General features: G+C 44.2%; 1 protein-coding gene across 4 annotated transcripts in view; it reads left to right on the top strand.

The window, feature by feature from the left end:
• PTPRR (protein tyrosine phosphatase receptor type R) overlaps nucleotides 1–22,096 on the top strand; it is a 133,732-nt gene that overhangs the window by 109,763 nt on the left and 1,873 nt on the right. For 2 of the 4 annotated variants that reach the window (XM_033950706.1, XM_033950703.1), the window contains exons 8-12: nucleotides 568–647; nucleotides 2,735–2,872; nucleotides 10,646–10,756; nucleotides 12,288–12,445; nucleotides 14,996–15,109. In XM_033950706.1, the coding sequence (XP_033806597.1) occupies nucleotides 568–647; nucleotides 2,735–2,872; nucleotides 10,646–10,756; nucleotides 12,288–12,445; nucleotides 14,996–15,109 (601 nt within the window). Of the gene's footprint in view, nucleotides 1–567; nucleotides 648–2,734; nucleotides 2,873–10,645; nucleotides 10,757–12,287; nucleotides 12,446–12,975; nucleotides 13,010–14,995; nucleotides 15,110–22,096 lie in introns of all 4 variants that reach the window. The other 2 variants (XM_033950705.1, XM_033950704.1) reach the window with 2 other exon arrangements.

The raw sequence follows: 22,096 nt of genomic DNA, 5'->3' as shown, positions 1-22,096 counted from the left end.
GGCTCGGAAAACATTTAAAAGCATTTTTGTGCAGACAGGGAGTAACTGAAATGGTAATTGTAAAGGCCCATTTCTCAACTGTCCCGTGCAAATCATGGGACATAACCATGAGCCAACGATGACCTACTTGAACTTGTAACTATGTAATTGTAACTCTGGCCTAACTATTAGTAACTGTACTGATCGACCCTTTTGAATGTCCACGTCAATCTGTCCATTGTAACTTCCTGAGTAACAGGCCGAACCTCTTGTAATGTAATCTGATCTGGAACTGAATAGGTAAAGGCAGAATAGAAAGCCTGATGAACAAAACAAAACTTATACAATCAAGTCTTTTGGGATTTTTTGTTCTGAATTACTTTGTCAGTGTTTCTTTGAAAGGGTAGCGTATATTTCTGTAAATACAATTCAAGCTACATTTTTAAGACAACAGAATGTGAAACATATGCAGAGGTGTGAGGACTTTTGCAAGGCACTGTAGCGTGTCTAGTTTTGTTGGACCAAACTTAGAGTGACGGATTTCTGTGCCGCACTTCATTTTTCGCTCTCATGTCTCCTCTTTCTTAGATCCTCTAAGCCGTGTCTGCTTGAAACCAAAGAACTTAAACGATTCATTAAGCGCCTACATAAATGCAAATTACATCAAGGTAAGAGTACTGAGTACATTATGGTTTGGATTAAGCCCTACCGTGCAGCAAAACAGAAAGTCATATTTCTTTATTCCGTTTTCTATACCGTTCTCCCAGGGGGGAGCTCAGAATGGTTTACATGAATTAATTCAGGTACTCGAGCATTTTTCCCTGTCTGTCCTGGTGGGCTCCCAATCTATCTAATGTACCTGGGGCGATGGGGGGGATTAAGTGACTTACCCAAGGTCACAAGGAGCAGCATAGGTGTGAACCCACAACCTCAGCTGTAGCTTTAACCACTGCACCACTCTAGAAATCAAAATGTATTAGAAGTGAGCCAAGTAAAGGGCATTCAAGCCATTGTGACATCACTGATGAGACTGGCTCTTATTGGTGAAATGAGGCATTATGACATCACAGTATCAGCTCTGCTTATCAGAGGTTGAAACTCATCACACTATTTAGTCAATTTTCTATACTGTTCTCCCAGGGGAGCTCAGAATGGTTTACATGAATTAATTCAGCTACTTGAGCATTTTTCCCTGGTGGACTCACAATCTATCTAATATATTTGGGGCAATTGGTTGGAGGGGGGGGGGGTGCGTGGGTTTAAGTGACTTCCCCAGGGTCAGAAGGAACAGCATGAGTTTGAACCCACAACCTCAGGGTGCTGAGGCTGTAGCTTTAACCACTGCTCCACTCTAGAAATCAAAAGGTAGCAAAAGTGAGCCAAGCCATTGTGACATCACTGATGAGGTTGGCTCTTATTGGTGGAATGAGGCATTATGATGTCACAATACAAGCACTGCTTATCAGAGACTGAAACTCGTCACACTATTTAGTGAATTTTCTATACTGTTCTCCCAGGGGAGCTCAGAGTGGTTTACATGAATTTATTCAGGTACTCAAGCATTTTTCCCTGTCTGTCCTGGTGGGCTCCCAATCTATCTAACGTACCTGTTGCAATGGGGGATTAAGTGACTCGCCCAGGGTCACAGGGAGCAGTTTGAACCTCAGGGTGCTGAGGCTGTAGCTTTAACCACTGCGCCACATTCTCCCCTTGGTTTGGCTTGCATTACCAGTGTCGGTAATAAAACACTGAAATGCATGGCTTCTTCGGGAAGTGAATTAAATATTATTGTCCTTTGGCCAGAAGCACAGACGTGGATTTCATTACATCTTGGTGATCTTTAGAGCAACCCACCTGCAATGAAAGCCTGTTACAAAGGCTTTTTCTGTAAATCTTCTGTATTCTGTATTCGCTTTTGGAGAATTTTAGGTGAATGCTATTTATTTTTGTATTGTTATTGTGACTGTGTATGAATTATGTGAACCGCTTAGGTTTAAGCGGTGTACAGTGTTCCCCCAGTCATTCGCGGTCGGCGGTTCGCGGTCCCAGTCATTCGCGGTATTTTCCGACTGCGACCGCCGACCAGAAGAGGACAGCTGGAGAGGCAAGAGAGAGCAGCCAGAGCGCTGGCGAGTGAAGGAAATCGCTCGCTGTATGCTCCGAGCGCCTCTGCGTGTCAAAGCAGCTCCTGATTGGTGAGGTCCGACTTTAGTTCAGGAAGAGGCGGTCGGAGCACGTTACAAGGCTTCAAAGAAGGTTTGGATAGGTTCCTAGAGGATAAGGGAATTGAAGGGTACAGATAGGAGTAGAGGTAGGTTATAGGAATAGTCAGGGACCACTGCACAAACGATAGGCCTGATGGACCGCTGGGCGGGATGGACCTCTGGTCTGACCCAGCGGAGGCAACTTCTTATGTTCTTATGTTCCTTCACTTGCCGGCGCTCCGGCTGCTCTCTCCTGCCTCTCCCGCTGCCCTCTCCAGTCTCCCCCACGAAAAACCGTATATGCGGTTTTTCAAGATTCGCGGGGGTTCCTGGAACAGAACCCCCGTGAATATCGGGGGAGTACTGTACAAGTTTTTAAACAAATATAAAATAAACATATCCAAGTTTTCACCGGACGTCTGGTAATCCAACCTGACTCTTAGCGGAAGTATATACAGATACTCTCTTGGAAAAATGTGTTATGGTTAAAATTTGTACAATATACAAGACAAAAACTGAAAGCAAAGTTTCATCTGTATTTCTTCATTCAGGGTTATAGTGGTGAGGCAAAAGCTTTCATTGCTACCCAGGGTCCCATGATTAACACCGTGAATGACTTCTGGCAGATGGTTTGGCAAGAGGATGCCCCAGTCATCGTTATGATCACCAAACTGAAAGAAAAGAATGAGGTATGTCCGGAGAAAGTTTCCTTAACACACTTTCATCTCGGTCTGTTTCCAGAGGCCAACATGGCCGCCTCAGTTCTACATGAGAAAAGCTTAAATCTGAGTTGTGTGGAGACACAAATCCCAATTGTGTTTTCTATCACGGTGTATTAAATTTGGCATCCTTGCCAGCTCTAGGCATCGGCACACGTGTGACATGCGATTGTAAAAATGTGTATGCATAGTGAAATCAAAAGCAGCAAAAATTTTTGTACTATAAAAACAGACCAGTTGGCTGCATGTCCAACAGGAAGTGTGATATTCTAATCGCCACGTCTCAAAAGAGATATAGCAGAATTAGAAGAGGTAGAGAAGAGGAACCAAAATGAGAACGGGAAAAGCTCAAGATTAGGGTCCTTCAACTTGGAGGAGATACAGCAGAGGTCTAAAAAAAAAAAAATCCTGTTTACTCTTTCAAAAAGTATAAAGACTAGGGGGACACTCTATGAAGTTACATATAGTAGCACCTTAAAAAAAAAACCCAAATAGGAGAAAATATATATTTTTCATTCAATGTATAGTTAAGTTCTGGTGGTCTTACCATGGGCTGTTGGTGCAGAAGTAAGGCTATGATTTGAGGGTAAAACATCATGGCTGCCATTGGTAGGAGCAAGTTGGTATTACTTCTGTCCCAAAGGAAACCTACTGGACCACCAGGGATTCAGGTAGGGTATTAGAGAGCCTATACAGCAAGGGGGCACAAATGGTCGATTGCGATCGACCAGTAGATCGCAAAGGCAACACAAATCGATCGCGTTGCCTTTGCGATCTCTGCTCTTTCCCCGAGCCAGGCCTGCCGCATACAAGCACTGGACTTACAAGACTTCACCTCCGACGTCAATTCTGACCAATCGCTGCCTGCCTGGCTGGCCTGGAACTTCCTCCCCGATGTTAGAATTGACGTCGGAGGTGAAGTTTTGTGGGCCCGGCACTTGTACGTGGCCTTGATAAAAGGAGCCCTAAGGTGCGCTAGTGTTTTTAGAGTGCGCTGAAGATTAGCGCACGCAGATCGCATGCTAAATGAAAAATACTAACGCAAGCTCTGTGGAGGCGTTAGCGTCTAGCGCGCTCGGCATTGTGGCGTGCGTTAAGCGCGCACTAAAAATGCAAGTGCATCTTAGTAAAAGGAGCCCAAAGTTTGTAATAAACATAGGGCTTCTTTTACAAAGGTACGCTAAGTGTTTTAGCGCACTAACGGCTAACGTGTGCATGTTACTCTAGGGACGCGTTGGTGTTCAGCGTGTGCGTAGACTGAGCGCGCGCTAAAAATGCGTAGCACGCCTTTGTAAAAGAGGGGGGTTAGTAAATAAATCCAGTCACCGCAACCGCAGTCCTAAACATCAGTGCTCCATGTGGAACCCTGCATTCGTGTGCCTCAAATCTAACCACTAGGTGTCAGTGTTGCACAATGACAGCCTCACCCCCATATTCAAGACTAGAGCCAGGAATCGAACCCAGCTTCCACTTCAAGGCAGTACACACCACAGCTGTGCCCCAGGAGATTTCATATGTCAAAGTTCTTCCGCCCAGAATAGCAAAGTTAAACCACGAGCTCTTTCACAAAGAGCTGGCAGAGATACAAACAGCAGGGAATGTGCATTTAAAATAAACTATTGTATCTTAGCTAAATGTAGGTGGCATACAAATTACAAGTTATTTGCGTGAACAATGCCCTGTGGATGTCAACCCAGTGCTGACTTCCAACGAAGCGCTGGCTGAATCGAGAAAAGCACTGCAGGGGTTCTTGAACTCCCGAGTCAAGACAATACACAAGCTCAGTGTCATTCACGTAGACTTAGAAAGAATTACCTTCTCAGGGAGGTGCTTGACCTTCAGGCCTTTCAGCGGACAGTATGGCTGAAGGTCCACTTTTACGTCTTGGAACGTATTCAACTCTCACTCTTCAGCTAATATCTAATCCAAGAAGAATGGCAAGCAGGTTGGTCAAGGCGACTCAAGGAAGTACTTCTTCACCGAAAGAGTAGTGGATCATTGGAACAGACTCCCACTCTAGTTGATAAAGGCCAGCAGCGTGACAGATTTTAAGAGAAAATGGGATACTCACGTGGGATCTTTAAGGGAGTAAATTCAGGGGAGGGGTTACTTGGAATGGGTAGACTTGGTGGGCTATAGCCCTTTTCTGCTGCTTTTTTCTATGTTTCTATCATTTTAATGAACAGAAAGTGGCAATTTGGGACTGTATGTTTATGCTAACGATTGCTTTTGTGTTTGCAAATCAAACTAGTTCTTAAAAGGGTTTCTCCTCTAATCAATAACTATTTTGACTAGTAGATCGATCTTATACTGCACAATTTTTAACAGCTTTGTAAGTCAATATTCCTGTTTTCTTGTAATAAAAAAAAAGACGCTGGCTTGGGAATAAGATACTAAATTATACAGACATTAAGAAATGTTTAACAGAAGTATTTAATAGCCTGAGCTCTGTGTAGCCCTGTATTAAAGAATAAATACTATATTTAACAATGATATTTGTTTGGTAAAAGTGTTATTCAGAAGCATGTTGTTACAGAACTGCTAATGTTGCTTTATGTTCTCCTACTTGGAGATTGACAAAGAGCGAGGCTCCATCAGAAGAATGAATATATGACATCGTAGGCTTGGATTTGTAGACCAGTGTTTTTCAACCGCTGTTCCGCGGCACACTAGTGTGCCGCGAGATGTTGCCTGGTGTGCCGTACGGTCAGGGCCGCCATCAGGGCAGTACCACCAGTCCTGCATTCAGGGGCCCGGAGCTGACTGGGGGCCCGGGCTCCCCCAGGGTCCTAGGCCACAGTCTAGGGAGAGGGGCGGTCCGCCCCACGTGGACAGGAGAGAGCTGGACGGGGGACCCGCGGAGTTCAATACATCTCGAGCCGCGAGGCTCGTCTTCTGTTCCGGCCTGCCCTGCAGCTAACATATAGCCGATCGCAAGCATTCCCCGATGTCAGCGCTGACGTCGGAGGGAGGGCTTATGCAAAGCCTGCCCTCCGACGTCAGCGCTGACGTCGGAGAATACTTCCGTTCGGCTGTTTGTGCGCGGCAGGGCAGGCAGGAAGCAGAAGACAAGCCTCGCGGCTTGAGCTTCGTTTTGCTGAGAAAGTTGCAAAGATGGGCTGGGAGGCAAACACGGAACACAAAAGGGGGGAGGGAGTGCGTTTTGGACACAAGGCATGAACTTGGGAGAGAGGAAGGGAGGGAAAAAGATGCTGAGGTGGGGGAGGGAATGGGTTTTTGGACACAGAAGGCATGGACTTGGGAGAGAGGAAGGGAGGGAAAGAGATGCTGAGGTGGGGAGGGAATGCGTTTTTGGACACAGAAGAAATGGACTTGGGAGAGAGGAAGGGAGGGAAAGAGATGCTGAGGTGGGGGAGGGAATGCGTTTTTGGACACAGAAGAAATGGACTTGGGAGAGAGGAAGGGAGGGAAAGAGATGCTGAGGTGGGGGAGGGAATGAGTGTTTGGACACAGAAGGCATGGACTTTGGAGAGAGGAAGGGAGGGAAAGAGATGGTTGTGTACACGGGGAATAGAAGAAAGGAGAATTTTTGGTCATAGGGAGGGAGTGAGGTGCAGATAGTGGCATACCAGGGTGGGGGGGGGGGGCGGTCTGCCCCACCCCGGGTTTACGTCCCAAGGGGGTACACAGCTGGCCACCCTCCAGTGTTGTCCCTAGGCCGGCAAACTGCGGCTCTTTAGCCACTTGAGTGCCACCGCCGCCATCGGGAATAGGCCGGCGCCAAGTTCTCCCTGCTTTTCCCTGTGGGGCCGGCCAACTCTCGCCACTCGCATCAATTCTGACGTCGGAGAGGATGTTCTGGGCCAGCCAATCGCTGCCTGGCTGGCCTAGAACGTCCTCTCCGACGTTAGAATTGACGACGGGTGGCGAGAGTTGGTCGGCCCCGCGGGGAAGAGAAGCAGGGAGAACTCGGTGCCGGCCTTTTCCCGATGGCGGCAGTGGTAGCCTATTCCCCAGTGGCGGTGGCAGCATTATAAAATACTTTCTTTGTGTTTATTTGATTCCTATTCAAGAGAATTACTTTATATATAGTCAATATAGGCACAGAGTTAAATTTTTTAACATTTTCTAATGGTGGTGTGCCTCGTGATTTTTTTCATGAAACAAGTGTGCCTTTGCCCAAAAAAGGTTGAAAAACACTGTTGTAGACGATCAAAGTCTTAGCTCTGCATTTGGGCCAGATGGGCTATAAGGCTTTCCCCATCTTGTGCCTGTGAGAAAATGCTTGGTGGACACACTTCTTAATGTACAAAGCAGGGAGGTGCGTTCATGTGCTAGAATAGATGACATGTACGTCGTGTACGCAAGAGTGTGTCAATGTTATGAGTGTCTGTATACGTAAGGATAGAACCACCCAGACAAGCATCATTCTTTGACGTGATTGGTCCTTGAAAATTAATGTCAGGTCATTTTATTTGTATTTGTTATCCAAACTTGAGCAGCAAAGCAATCAAGGCTTGGTTACCATTTGGATCTTCTTATCTTTGCGAACTTGAATTTTCAGCTCTAACAGAAATCAAAAATAGAGAGAACAACTGCCTATTGTGGATGATGAAATGTGTGTTTGCTTGTCGACTATCGAGCCACATTTTAAGTTAATTTGCACTCAAAAACAAGCACATCCATCGCATTGATTAGCAATTCTATTCTATCTACTTTAGTTTCACCGTTGTCACAATCACCCATGCATAGCTTAAAGAGCTCTAAATAAATAACTCATTTTTTTCTTAGTTTTGCAATTTTATAATTTCAATTATAATGTGCCACGAAAAACATTTGCTCCATTTAGTTTGCCGGAGCTACAGAAGTTTAAGAGATACTGATGTAAAGCAACTAGGGAAATGTCTGTAATATAACCCAAAAGACATGAAAAAAGGGGAACATTTTTCATAGAAACATGATGGTAGATAAAGGCCAAATGGCTCATCTAGTTTGCCCATCTGCAGTAATTATTATCACTTCCTCTCTCTCTAAGATCCCACTTGACTATCCCACACCTTCTTGAATTCAGACACAGTCTCTGTCTCCACCATTATTCCGGGAGACTGTTCTAAACATCTACCAACCTTTCTGTAAAAAAAGTATTTCCTTGGATTACTCCGGAGCCTCTTAACTTCATCCTATGCCCTCTCATTCCAGATCTTCCTTTCAATTGAAAGAGACTCAACTCATGCGCATTTACGCCTTATAGGTATTTAAACGTCTCTATCATATCTCCCCTCTCCCGCCTTTCCTCCAAAGTATACAGATTGAGATCTTTAAGTCTGTCCCCATACGCCTTATGACGAAGACCACACACCATTTTAGTAGCCTTCCTCTGGACCGACTCTATCCTTTTTATATCTTTTTGAAGGTGCGGCCTCCAGAATTGTACACAATATTCTAAATGAGGTCTTACCAAAGTCTTATACAGGGGCATCAATACCTCCTTTTTCCTACTGGCCATACCTCTCCCTATGCACCCTAGCATCCTTCTAGCTTTCACCGTCACCTTTTCAACCTGTTTGGCCACCTTAAAGATCATTACATGCAATCACACCGAAGTCCCACTCTTCTGTCGTTCACATAATTTCTTCACCCCTAAACTGTACCATTCCCTCGGGTTTTTGCAGCCCTAATGCATGACCTTGCATTTCTTAGCTTTAAATTTTAGCTGCTAAATTTCAGGCCATTCTTCAAGCTTTGTCAGGTCTTTCTTCATGTTATTCCAACTATCCGGAGTGTCTACCCTATTGCGGATTTTGGTCTCATCCGCAAAGAGGTAAATCTTACTTGACAGCCCTTCAGCAATGTTGTTAATAAAAATATTAAAAAGAACAGGCCCAAGAACAGAACCTTAAGGCACACACCACTGTAACATCCCTTTCCTCAGAGCGATTTCCATTGATCACTACCAGTTCCTGACCCAGCCTGTCACTTTGGGACCCATCCCAAGGACACTCAGTTTATTTCTTAGACATCTGTGTGGAACACTGTCAAAAGCTTTGCTAAAATCTAAATACACCACATCTAGCGCACGTCCTCTATCCAATTCTCTGGTCACCCAGTCAAAGAAATTGATCAGATTTGTCTGACAAGACGTACTAACTCAAGTGAATCCAAGTTGCTCTCAATAGTATGCATTCTTCCAAAAGAGTGTGCACTTTCACAATGAGTGTGCACATTTCAAAAATGGCCCAATTCTATAAATCACAGCACATATGGCTATATATGCTTATCAGGTGAAATATCAATGTCAAACTCTCTATGTAATTTCACCTTTCAATTAGCCAGTTGACATAAATAAAATGTATAGATCAGCTTAGTTTAACTTCATAAAGACCTCAGCGGCTGCCTCTCAAAATTCAAAGCTTTTATTTGAGAATATTGTTACCAGGCTCTTCATCGGTCTTATCAAATATTTCACTATTTTTCAATTCTTCATTAGCATAATTCTGCAATGTGTGATTAAAGTGCGAATACTCATCTCAAGATATATTTATGCCATCTAAGCAGATATATACCTGGCTAGGCTAGTAATTTATAAAGGAAAGCAGATGCCCAGTGGCATAGTAAGGGTAGGAGCACCCAGGGTGGAGGCCTGCCTCCGCGCCTTCCTCTCCAGCGCAAGTGGCTTTGGAGCATGCTCCTTGGGCCTGCGTTGGATTTCCCTCTGATGTCACTTCCTGGCCCTGTGACCCAGAAGTGATTCAGAGGGGAACCAAGGCAGAAGTTGCTCGCTTTAGCGAAGATAACACAGAGGTACAGGGTTAGGGTTGGGGTTAGGGTTGCCGTGGTGAGGCAGGGCGCAAAGATGCCAGCGCCCCCACCAACTTGGCGCCCGGGGTAGTCCACATCCTCCATGCCCCACTTACTATGCCACTATTCCTTTATAGAATAAGCTCCTAGCAGGGGAAGGCAGAGCGCCAGATGCTGTCTTGGCAGAGATAGGGTTACCAGATTTTCCATTTGGAAAATGCGGACCCCCAGACCCTCCCCCAGTCCCACCCAATTCCAATCATCCCCACCCCAGCCCGCTCCCAGTCCCACCCTAGTCCCATCCCCCACCCCCTCTGCTGCTCTCGTGGGGCAGGAGGGCATCTGCGCATGTGCGGATGCCTTCCTGCCCGATGGCGATTTGATAGAAGCTTTTCAAAACCCAGACAAAGTGACAGGTTTTAAAAAGCCATCCAGACCCTTGGACATGTCCAGGGAAATCTGGTAACCCTAGTCTCTCTTCCTCCACAGCATGGAGGAGTGTGTCTCTTAAATACATTCTCTCCCCACCCCTTCCCAGAGTTCTTCAAATCTTCTAGTCTTCACTGACAGTGAGCAGGAACTCCTCCCCACTGCACATGCCGGCCCCATCATTTCCTGTTTGCAGGACCAGGAAGTGGCATCAGGGACAGGCTCAGCCAGCGTAAGCAGTGGGTCGGGGACCCTGCTAGCTGCCAGTACAGCCAGTACAGAAGACTTGAGTTATGGGAGGAGATTGCATTTAAGGACCCACCACCAGGAGGGATGACAAGTGCTTCTGGCCTGGGTTCCAGCTTCCCTCACTATACCACTGCTACCAGGTACCCTCCAAATGCCTAATTTTAAGTGTCTTGTTATAGAATTGTCCTGAAAAAATACAAATCCATATAGGTTGTTTATAGTCAACTATTTTTGCTTATGAGCGAAATAAGTTATCGAATTTGGAATATGGAGAAAAAATTTTCAGTTTTTTTCATTCTGTTTCAGAAATGCGTGCTGTATTGGCCAGAAAAAAGGGGAATATATGGAAAAGTTGAGGCTCTTGTCAACAGTGTGAAGGACTGCGACTACTACACTGTTCGCAACCTTATCTTGAAGGTAACGATTCTCATTTTAGTTGTGAGATAATATTAAATTCTCATGAAACTAATTATCACCTACATCAGGAAGCATGAGAATTGGGTCTCAGTAAGTGGACTTATGACAATAGAACATAAACGTCATCATTGGACTAGATTTATTAAATGGCCTACTGCATTACTACACGTCAACACACATTTATTTATTTAACATGGCGAATGACAGCAGAGAAAGACAAGCAGGGCCTCTCAAGTCTGCCCAGAATAGGGTTACCATATGGCTCCAGAAAAGGGAGGATGGATTGAGACATCCGGGTTTTACTTCCATTGCCTTCAATAGAAGTTAAGCCCAGATGTCTCGATCCGTCCTCCTTTTTCTGGAGCCATATGGTAACCCTAGCTTGGAAATGTTGTTGGAGTTGTTCTGGCCATGCAATGCTGATTAGCTTCCCCATGATTTCTTAATAATGCAACATTTACTTAACTAAACTTTTCAATTCTTGGTTTGTATCCTCTTAACTTGTAGGCCCCTGGGTCTTCTTTAATTCACTAATTAATGTAAAAGATGGTATATGGGATCAAAAGGAATCATCCAGAGGAAAAACAAAATCCCGTAGACTCAAACATAGAGCACTGTTACAGGGTGGTTGGGGATCTCAGAAACCAGCTTGGACATGTGTAACTCGATCTCAAGGTCAAGACTTACAGGTTCCAAGTTTCAATCATCGATTCTTGAAACCTCCCCTCCTTCTTTTCAAGCTCTATAGTAATAATTTTTTAATATTTCTTTTCAGTAAAATTCTTCCAATGGTAGATCCTTATTCACAGATATATAAATTATCCTCCACCCAACGTAGAAACAGAAATAGCTTATCTTAAGTAGATGCAAAAAATTTCAAAGCCTGACAGAACCCATTTCGCCTTTTATATTGGCTTTCTCAAGGATTCAATCATGACGCTGCATCTATTCATTTCTAACTGTGTCACTCCCGATGTAGGCTGAGTGCCACTGAGCTATTTTTTAGTGGGGGGAGGGGGGAGAAAGCCTTTCATTTTGTTTTCCTCGTGGTCTTTTTCCCCCACCCACTGTCTCATTCAAATTACTGGCTATTTTATTTCAAAGAAACAGAACCAAATGAATATCAATTAAAACAAAAAAAAGACTCACATCATCTTGTAAACTGATAACCCCGTGACCCTTTTCCCACCACAAACCTCTTTTTTCGTTCTGTATTTTTCCGACGGAACGAAAAAAGCGGAAAATTTACGTGTATAGCCCTTGATGGAGATTGCCCCAACTTTGTTGGTTGGGCTGAGAACCTTTTGGCAGCCCCTTGCGTTCTTGGATATTTTTCTCCTATCTCTTTGATGGGCTCGGGGTCTAGCTGTGGTGGCTGGGGAGTGGAGGATTAGGTGACTTCCCTAGGGTCACAGGGCTCGAGCTTGCAACCTTGGGGTTCTGGGACAGCAGCTCTAGCCTCTAGGCCATGCCCCCCCTCCTCCATTGCTATGATTAAATCATATTGATGTCATCTTTTACTGTTATTCAGCAGGGGAGCCAGGCACGCACTGTGAAACATTATTGGTACACATCTTGGCCTGACCATAAAACCCCCGACAGTGCTCACCCTCTCCTGCAGCTCATGTTGGACGTGGAAGAGGACAGGAAGGCAGCAGCCTCTAGAGGACCCGTGGTAGTTCACTGCAGGTAACTTCCGAGGACTGGCTGAGGCTGAACTGAGCAGGGCCTCATGCGAAGGGCAATCCCTTAATCTAGTTGCTCACATTTGCACACGTGTTATGTATGTAAATGTTTACAATGCGAGCATTCAAGAATAGATGCATAAATGCTGGTATGGCAGCTAAGCGGTATTCTACAAAACCACTTAACTTATGTAGCATGTATTTGCAAGGGGAATGTACACAGACAGTGGCATAGTAAGGGGAGGGTGGTCCATCCCGGGCACCCTCCTTACCTTCCCCCCCCCCCCCACTACCCGCTTCCCTTCTCCCATACCTTTTCAACGTTTTTTGGGGTGAGCAGAAACCCCAACCTACTGCTCGCACCAGCGTCGGCTCTTCTGATGTCACATCCTGGACCCCCGCCTAGGAAGTGACATCAGAGGAAGACTTGCAAAGAGCTGTCATGGCTGGGCCACCTGGGTGGGCATTTATCTATCAACATTTAGGGAATACGTTATTTATTTATTTATTCAATTTTCTCTACCGTTCTCCTAGGGGAGCTCAGACCGGTTTACATGAATTTATTCAGGTACTCAAGCATTTTTCCCTGTCTGTCCCGGTGGGCTCACAATCTATCTAGTGTACCTGGGGCAATGGGGGGATTAAGTGACTTGCCCAGGGTCACAAGGAGCAGCGTGGGTTTGAACCCACAACCCCAGGGTGTTGAGGCTGTAGCTTTAACCACTGCGCCACACACTCCTCTTCTCAATCAAGTCCTTGAGACATCACTAATGAGGTTGGCTCTTAGGCATTGGTGGAATGACGCATTATGACATCACAATCTGAGCTCTGGTTATCGGAGACTGAAACTCTTCACACTAAAGTGGGGGGAGGGGAAGTTATCAATGTGGGCTACTGTTAAGACAGGTTATTTTACTGTGAACCCCAGTTATTACCATGTTTCCCCCCCAAATAAGACAATACCATATTAATTTTAGGCCCAAAAAACGCACTAGGTCTTATTTGTGGGCTTCCTTCCTCTCCACCCCAATTCTTCCGCTTTCCTTTCTCTCCCCCACATGTGCATCTTTCCTCTCTTCCCTCCCATCCCTTGTGCACCAGAACCCATGAGCGAGCACCCGCCCCCGCTGTGTAGCCAAACCCCCATCCTTCCCTCACTCCCATCCGAACCTTGTTAACCACGAGCGAGCCCTATAATACCTCCTTAAGCAGTGTTGGGCCGGCAGCATTCTAAACAGGCTGCTTCGGCCTTGTCCACCCGTGAATTCACTCTGCCGCTCAAGGGATAGGAGGGAGGGAAGGAAGGCAAACTGCTGGTGAATCCTGGGACTAGGGCTACTCCAAAAAAAACCTGTTAGGGCTTATTTTCGGGGAAACATGGTAGTAACTAAGACTCATTGCATTAAATGGAACCAGTGCTTAGGTTAGTGTTAAAATAACACATCTTAATCATAGCCCACATTGATAACTCCCCCTCCCCCCACTTTAGTGTGAAGAGTTTCAGTCTCCGATAACCAGAGCTCAGATTGTGATGTCATAATGCGTCATTCCACCAATGCCTAAGAGCCAACCTCATTAGTGATGTCTCAAGGACTTGATTGAGAAGAGGAGACTGCAAGAGGATCTGATCGAGACTTTCAAAATACTGAAAGGATTTGACAAAATAGAGCAGGGAAAGCAGTTATTTACAATATCCGATGTGACACGGACAAGAGGACATAGACTGAAGCTGAGGGGGGGACAGGTCCAGGACGAATATCAGGAAGTTCTGTTTCACGCAGCGAGTGGTGGACACCTGGAATGCTCTCCCAGAGGAAGTAATTGCAGAATCCACCGTTCTAGGTTTTAAGGGTAAACTAGATGCACATCTCCTTAAGAGTGGCATAGAGTGATATGGGTAAGGGTAAATTAGATGCACATTTCATTAAGAGTGGCATAGAGTGATACGGGTAAGGGTAAATTAGATGCACATCTCCCTTGAGGAGCATACGGTGATATGGGGACTAAAACTAGGCCAGGGTACACCTGGCGAATCACCGGACTTGATGGATCCAGGGTCTGATCCGGAGATGGCAATTCTTATGTTCTACAATGATTTCAATTTCTAAAGACACTTTTTTTTCCTTAAGGACGAAAGTTATCAATGTGGACTACCATTAAGACAGGTTATTTTCCTGTTAACCCCAGCTCAAGTTAGTGGTAAAATAACACATCTTAATGGAAGCCTTTATAGAGTAGAATGGGATCAAATGGGCAAATGGCCAGGTGGTCGAGGCTAGTAACGTGCTCGACTTCAAAAGTCGATGGGACAAACAGGTGGGGGTGCTACAGAGTTATGCATAAAAGATGGTTACTCCAGGGAGGGAGGGTTCTTGAGTGGACAGACTTGTTGGGCCACCAGCCCTCTTCTGCCATCTTACTCTATGTTTCTATGTTATCTCTATTGTATGACCGGCCTTGCACATGAAATCATAGCAAAACATTGAGATAATAGAGGTATCCATTTACGAATGTTGGAATGGTTGACTTCTCTTTTGTGTCATTTCATTTACAGTGCTGGGATAGGAAGAACGGGCTGTTTCATTGCTACCACCATCGGTTGCCATCAATTGAAGGCTGAAGGTGTTGTTGACGCATTAAGCATTGTCTGCCAGATGCGAGTTGATAGGTGGGTTTGTAGTCTGATGTTTTGCTGGTCTTTCGCAGTAAGATTCTAAAATCAGATGAGATGACTTATTTTTCAGAGTTAACTTGGATTGATGCGAGGGGCCGCTGCAAAATTATGAGCCCAACCAAGAAGAGAATGATGCGGAACCCATGAAACTTACAAGTTATTCCACCCTTTTCGTGACACTTTTCATTTCAGTGCTATGAAACGGGGGGAAAAAAGTGTCAAGAAAAGTGTGCAAGTTTCCAAGTTTATTTAAGATTTGTTAATCCGCTTATCAAATTTCTAAGAAACTTTTTTTTTTTTTTTAAGGAGGAAACCTCAAGCTCCCTCCAACTCTTCCGCAAACACCTAAAAACCTGGCTATTCTCAAAACTGTAACACTTCCCCCCTCTTAGGCCTCTCCCCTTCCCCCTTTACACCTAACTCTTTAATCTCTCCACTGTAGTTCCTCTCTCATCTTTCTTCCTGTAAACCGTGCCGAGCTCCGCATTCGTGGAGATGGTGCGGTATATAAACCCAAGGTTTAGTTTAGTTTAGTTTAGGAAAGTTATTGCTATGGTCTACCATTATAACAGATTATTTTTGCTGTTAACCACAATTATTCGTAACTCAGTCTCAATGCATAAAATGGTACCTATATGTGAACCACTTTGAGTGTGATTGTATAAGTACAAAAGGCTGTCCCAATCCCTTTCATCTGTAGTAAGCATGTGATCAGGGTGAGAGAGCTTGGAGGTACTACATCTGCCTCACCACCCAGCTTCTCCAGCTGGTTGAAGGATGAGGGGGATCTTAAAAGGAGGGGACATTTTTGATCTCTGAGTGAGAAATGAAACTTATTAAGTTTATATATTTGTGATGAGGAGATTTGGGGTTGAGGGAGGGAGGGGCTCATTGTCAGGATATTCCTAAGTTGCAGCTTCAGGGCCCCTGCTGAGCCTCAGCTGGGCAGAGAAGGCATGCAGGAGCCAAGGTAACATTCCCACATTCTTGGCCATAGGAACATTACCATGGCATTGAGTAAAATGTGATGCAGGGAGTAGATCCTCCACAAGCCAGCACAGAAACCTCGTAAATAGGTCTCTGAATGTCTTAAGAACATAGGAATTGCCGCTGCTGGGTCAGACCAGTGGCCCATCATGCCCAGCAGTCCGCTCACACGGCGGCCCCTCTGGTCAAAGACTAGCGCCCTAACTGAGACTAGCCCTACCAGCGTATGCTCTTGTTCACCAGGAACCCGTTCAACTATGTCTTGAATCCCTGGAGGGTGTTTTCCCCTATAACAGCCTTCAAAAGAGCGTTCCAGTTTTCTACCACTCTCTGGGTGAAGAAGAACTTCCTTACGTTTGTACGGAATCTATCCCCTTTCAACTTTAGAGAGTGCCCTCTCGTTCTCCCTACCTTGGAGAGGGTGAACAGTCTGTCTTTATCTACTTTGTCTTGAATCCCTGGAGGGTGTTTTCTCCTATAACAGCTTCCGGAAGAGCGTTCCAGTTTTCTGCCACTCTCTGGGTGAAGAAGAACTTCCTTACGTTTGTACGGAATCTATCCCCTTTTTAACTTTCGAGAGTGCCCTCTTGTTCTCCCTACCTTGGAGAGGGTGAACAACCTGTCCTTATCTACTAAGTCTATCCCCTTCATTACCTTGAATGTTTCGATCATGTCCCCTTTCAATCTCCTCTGTTCGAGGGAGAAGAGGCCCAGTTTCTCTAATCTTTCGCTGTACGGCAACTCCTCCAACCCCTTAATGTAATATAATGTAATTTATTTCTTATATACCGCTACATCCGTTAGGTTCTAAGCGGTTTACAGAAAATATACATTAAGATTAGAAATAAAAAAGGTACTTGAAAAATTCCCTTACTGTCCCGAAGGCTCACAATCTAACTAAAGTACCTGGAGGGTAATAGAGAAGTGAAAAGTAGAGTTAGAGGAAAAATAAAAATAAAATAAACATCTTAACCATCTTAGTCGCTCTTCTCTGGACCCTTTTGAGTAATACCATGTCCTTCTTCATGTACAGCGACCAGTGCTATACACACATTCCAGATGAGGGCGCACCATGGCCCGGTACAGCGGCATGATAACCTTCTCCAGTCTGTTCGTGATCCCCTTCTTGATCATTCCTAGCATTCTGTTTGCCCTTTTCACTGCCGCATTTTTGGCGATGCAGAATGTCCAACATCGCTATATCTTTACAAAAAAAAAAAGAAAATAAAGTTCATTTTAACTCATTTGAATTAACATTCTTTGCTCTGTAATGAATCATTGTAGTACATTATTTTCCTGTGCCCACGGGTCAGACAGGATGCATTGCAAAGAGTTAGAGCAGAAGGCAGGAAGAGCTGCTCTGTGTGTGTGTGATCTAACAGTCGCTTAGGGTGTAAGCCTTTTCAGCATTAACATAACATAAAAATTTTACTTCCATACTTCTATAACCGTTGTTAATTGTTCCCCATTTTAATTTTTTCATTGTTAAATGCTTAGAATTTATGATTAAATAAGTAAATGTCCAGTCACTTCCTTAGCATTAGTCCATAGTTAACATCATATACCAGCAGACTAATGTAAAGTAGTTCATCAATTTTACAAATTCTTTAGGGCTTCAGACATGCCATTATTTGTTCGCTGATATTTTTAGCGATACAAAACGTGTTTTTATATGGCTGTGGCTTCTTCATTTGCCCATTCACTCTTAAATTTTTATATATATATATTTATTTTTTTGCAGTTTCTCTTATTTTATATATAAAGTGCTTCCCATAAATAGTTGTAAAAAAGTTAACTGATCTTAGCAAATTGTCATTTCCTTAATAGGATCGGGTCGGGGCTTGTCACATCGACATGTTTCGCCGTAAGGCTTTTTCAAGATACAGTCCCCTATAAAAATGAAAGAAGACGTGACAAGCCCCGACCCGATCCTATTAAGGAAATGACAATTTGCTAAGATAAGTTAACTTTTTTACAACTATTTATGGGAAGCACTTTATATATAAAATAAGAGAAACTGCAAAAAAATAAATATATATACAGTGGTGCCTCACACAACGAACTTAATTCGTTCCAGGAGCAAGTTTGTTATGCGAAAAGTTCGTTATGTGAAACGCGTTTTCCCATAACAATACATGTTAAAAAAAATAATTCGTTCTGCAGCATAAAATATGCTAAGATGACATAAAAAAAGATAAATTTTTTGTTATTATGTTTATTTAGATACATCTAAAAACATAATTGTTTTTTAAAACAACACACATTTTTTTAAATTTAAAGACAGACTAAGTAGAGTCTAATTTTACAGTGAGAGAGGGCAGAGTCTCAGCGGCAAAAACTGGGACTTAACTGTTCATTTTTTTTTTTCTTGGCTTATTTTTGGTTGGCCCGGTGGTTTTCATGTTCTGTGGTGTAGAAGGAAGAAGGTGTTGATGCCCCTGTACAGGTCATTGGTGAGGCCCCACTTGGAGTATTGTGTTCAGTTTTGGAGACCGTATCTGGCGAAAGACGTAAGAAGACTTGAGGCGGTCCAGAGGAGGGCGACGAAAATGATAGGAGGCTTGCGCCAGAAGACGTATGAGGAGAGACTGGAAGCCCTGAATATGTATACCCTAGAGGAAAGGAGAGACAGGGGAGATATGATTCAGACGTTCAAATACTTAAAGGGTATTAACGTAGAACAAAATCTTTTCCAGAGAAAGGAAAATGGTAAAACCAGAGGACATAATTTGAGGTTGAGGGGTGGTAGATTCAAAGGCAATGTTAGGAAATTCTACTTTACGGAGAGGGTAGTGGATGCCTGGAATGCGCTCCCGAGAGAGGTGGAGAGTAAAACTGTGACTGAGTTCAAAGAAGCGTGGGATGAACACAGAAGATTTAGAATCAGAAAATAATATTAAAGATTGAACTAGGCCAGTTACTGGGCAGACTTGCATGGTCTGTGTCTGTATATGGCCGTTTGGTGGAGGATGGGGTGGGGAGGACTTCAATGGCTGGGAGGGTGTAGATGGGCTGGAGTAAGTCTTAACAGAGATTTCGGCAGTTGGAAGCCAAGCACAGTACAGGGTAAAGCTTTGGATTCTCGCCCAGAAATAGCTAAGAAGAAAAATAAAAATAATAATTTAAATTGAATCAGATTGGGCAGACTGGATGGACCATTCGGGTCTTTATCTGCCGTCATCTACTATGTTACTATGTTACTATGTGTTAGTTTTTTCTCTTTTTCGGTGCAGTAACGTGGCAGCAGAGGTGGTTAAAAGTTGTTTCCGGTGTGGGAAGCGGCAAACACCATCGGGGTTATGCGCTGCAGGGTATGTGGACGCTTCGGGGGAAGATGTAGTAATGGCGCCGGTTGAGTTGGCATTTTCCCGCCCGAATGATGTGCATTCAGTTTCGCTGGCTCTCTCAGTGGATGCAGCCGCATCGGCGGTGCAGGACCCACAGCTGCTTGATACCGTGCTTCTTTCCCTGCCGACATCACTTTCTCTTCTCGGCGGGGTGTCGGCTGTAGCGCCAGTGCTTGTTTCAGCGATAAAGGCCGGTCAGAGGGCAGTTAAGCGCAGTGCCTGCGCGGAAGGATGCAGCTCGGGCGACTTCGTTGTGTGAAACGAAGTTCGTTGTGGGAAGCAAGACCTGAAGTTCGTTGTGCGCAGCGTTCGCTGTGCGAGGCGTCCGTTATGCGAGGCACCACTGTATATAAAAATTTAAGAGTGAATGGGCAAATGAAGAAGCCATAGCCATATAAAAACACATTTTGTATCGCTAAAAATATCAGCGAACAAATAATGGCATGTCTGAAGCCCTAAAGAATTTGTAAAATTGATGAACTAGTTTACATTAGTCTGCTGGTATATGATGTAGAATTTATGATTAGCATTTTATCAAATTTTAATAAAACTTGAAACTTGTTGAGTTCTGAGCGATTTACAAAAAAGAAAAATAATATAAATGAATGAAAAGTTTTAATTACCTAAATATCTAGAGAGCTGGTATGTTTTCAGATGTCTCCTAAAAAGTTGGTAAGAGCATGGTAGCCGATTTAGCACACGCGAAACTCTAACGCTAATGGACACGTTAGCATTTAGCTAATATTTAGGGCTTGCTAAATTGGCTTGTACGCCTTAGTAAAAGGACCCCTAAATCCATATTCCAAGATGGCTGCCTGGAATGACAAAAGGCGATGATGGTATCGTTTCAATTTACACCCTTTAACCGATGGGAAGGTAAATGATGCATGTGAGCGCCTAGAACAAAAAAGACCCCGCTGGCAGCCAGCTTGTTGCAGGTATTGAACGCCATAGACATAAAATGCCTGTTTAGTAGGGCTGATAAGGGCCCATAGGGTTACCGGATGGCTCCCGGAAAAGGAGAGCAAGCAGGAAACAAGGCAAGAGCGATGTCCTAATTAACCAAAAAGTAAACTTTATTATAACAAAGTTCCAACATGGATCCAGGTTTCAGCATCGACAGATGCCTTCGTCAGGGGACACTAAACCTTGTTGTAGGCAAAGAGTTCAGCGGGAATAAATGACGCTCGAAACGGAAGCGCCAAAGTGAAAGCTACAATAAAAGCTTTCACTTTGGCGCAAACATTTCAACATCCTCCAGTCAGAATTCTTACTATAATTTATAGTATCCTGTATTTTCCTATTTGGATTTTTTTAGCATAGGGGTTAAAATAATATTGCCGAACGAAGCATCAAATTTTCCTATTTGCAAGTCCTCATTTAGCCAGTCTGTAAGGCCATTAAAAGACTAGGGGGACATATGTCTAACATACAGTGTGATTTGACAAATTTCCATTCATTAATAAAATTAATATTAGACACTTAAGAAAAATTCATGCCAAATTCACAAACCCATGGGAGTATGGGACAGGACAAAAAGATTCCTCGTCTAAATTATTTTTTTTTTTTAACCCAATCTATGGCTTTTGGGAGCAAATGTAAGCGTTCGGTGTCTTATCTCTGTCCCAAAGCTTTCTCGCTTCTGTGCAATAGACCAAGTCAAAACCAGAAACTGGTGTCAAACTGGCATCGGATTGCTTGGTTCCACCTCAAAGATATTAGACCTCACCATAGATACCTAGCTGTCCTTTGAGTCACATATCCCATAAATGCTTTGGGGCACCACACCTGATGAGATCTTTTACTTCTGGTTCGGAAGATCTTCAGTGCAGAAATTTGTGCACACGCTTACAACTTTATCAGCCTAAGCCACTGACCATTTGGACCAACCCCATCCTATTTATGAGTCTTTTTGAAGATGTGGTCTCTAGAATTATACACAGTACTACAACTGAGGCCTGAGACATTATCGCCTCCTTTTTCCTGCTGGCCATTCCTCTTCTTATGCATCCAGCATCTCTCTGGCCTTTGCTGTTGCGAAAGATTAGAGAAACTGGGCCTGTTCTCCTTTGAAAAGAGGAGACTGAGAGGGGACAGGATCGAAACATTCAAGGTACTGAAGGGAATAGACTTAGTAGATAAAGACAGGTTGTTCACCCTCTCCAAGGTAGAGAGAACGAGAGGGCACTCTCTAAAGTTGAAAGGGGATAGATTCCTTACAAACATAAGGAAGTTCTTCATCACCCAGAGCGTGGTAGAAAACTGGAACGCTCTTCCGGAGGCTGTTATAGGGGAAAACACCCTCCAGGGATTCAAGACAAAGTAGATAAAGACAGGTTGTTCACCCTCTCCAAGGTAGAGAGAACGAGAGGGCACTCTCTAAAGTTGAAAGGGGATAGATTCCGTACAAACGTAAAGAAGTTCTTCTTCACCCAGAGAGTGGTGGAAAACTGGAACGCTCTTCCGGAGCCTGTCATAAGGGAAAACACCCTTCAGGGATTCAAGACAAAGTTAGACAAGTTCCTGCTGAACAGAACGTACACAGGTAAGGCTAGTCTCAGTTAGGGCACTGGTCTTTGACCTAAGGGCCGCCGCGGGAGCGGACTGCTGGGCACGATGGACCATTGGTCTGACCCAGCAGCGGCAA

This window comes from Geotrypetes seraphini, chromosome 7 (assembly GCF_902459505.1).
Source record: "Geotrypetes seraphini chromosome 7, aGeoSer1.1, whole genome shotgun sequence".
In the NCBI taxonomy this organism is placed as follows: Eukaryota; Metazoa; Chordata; class Amphibia; order Gymnophiona; family Dermophiidae; genus Geotrypetes; species Geotrypetes seraphini.
Note: the sequence above shows the minus strand (reverse complement) of the source record. Positions and strands in the feature narration are given on the sequence as shown.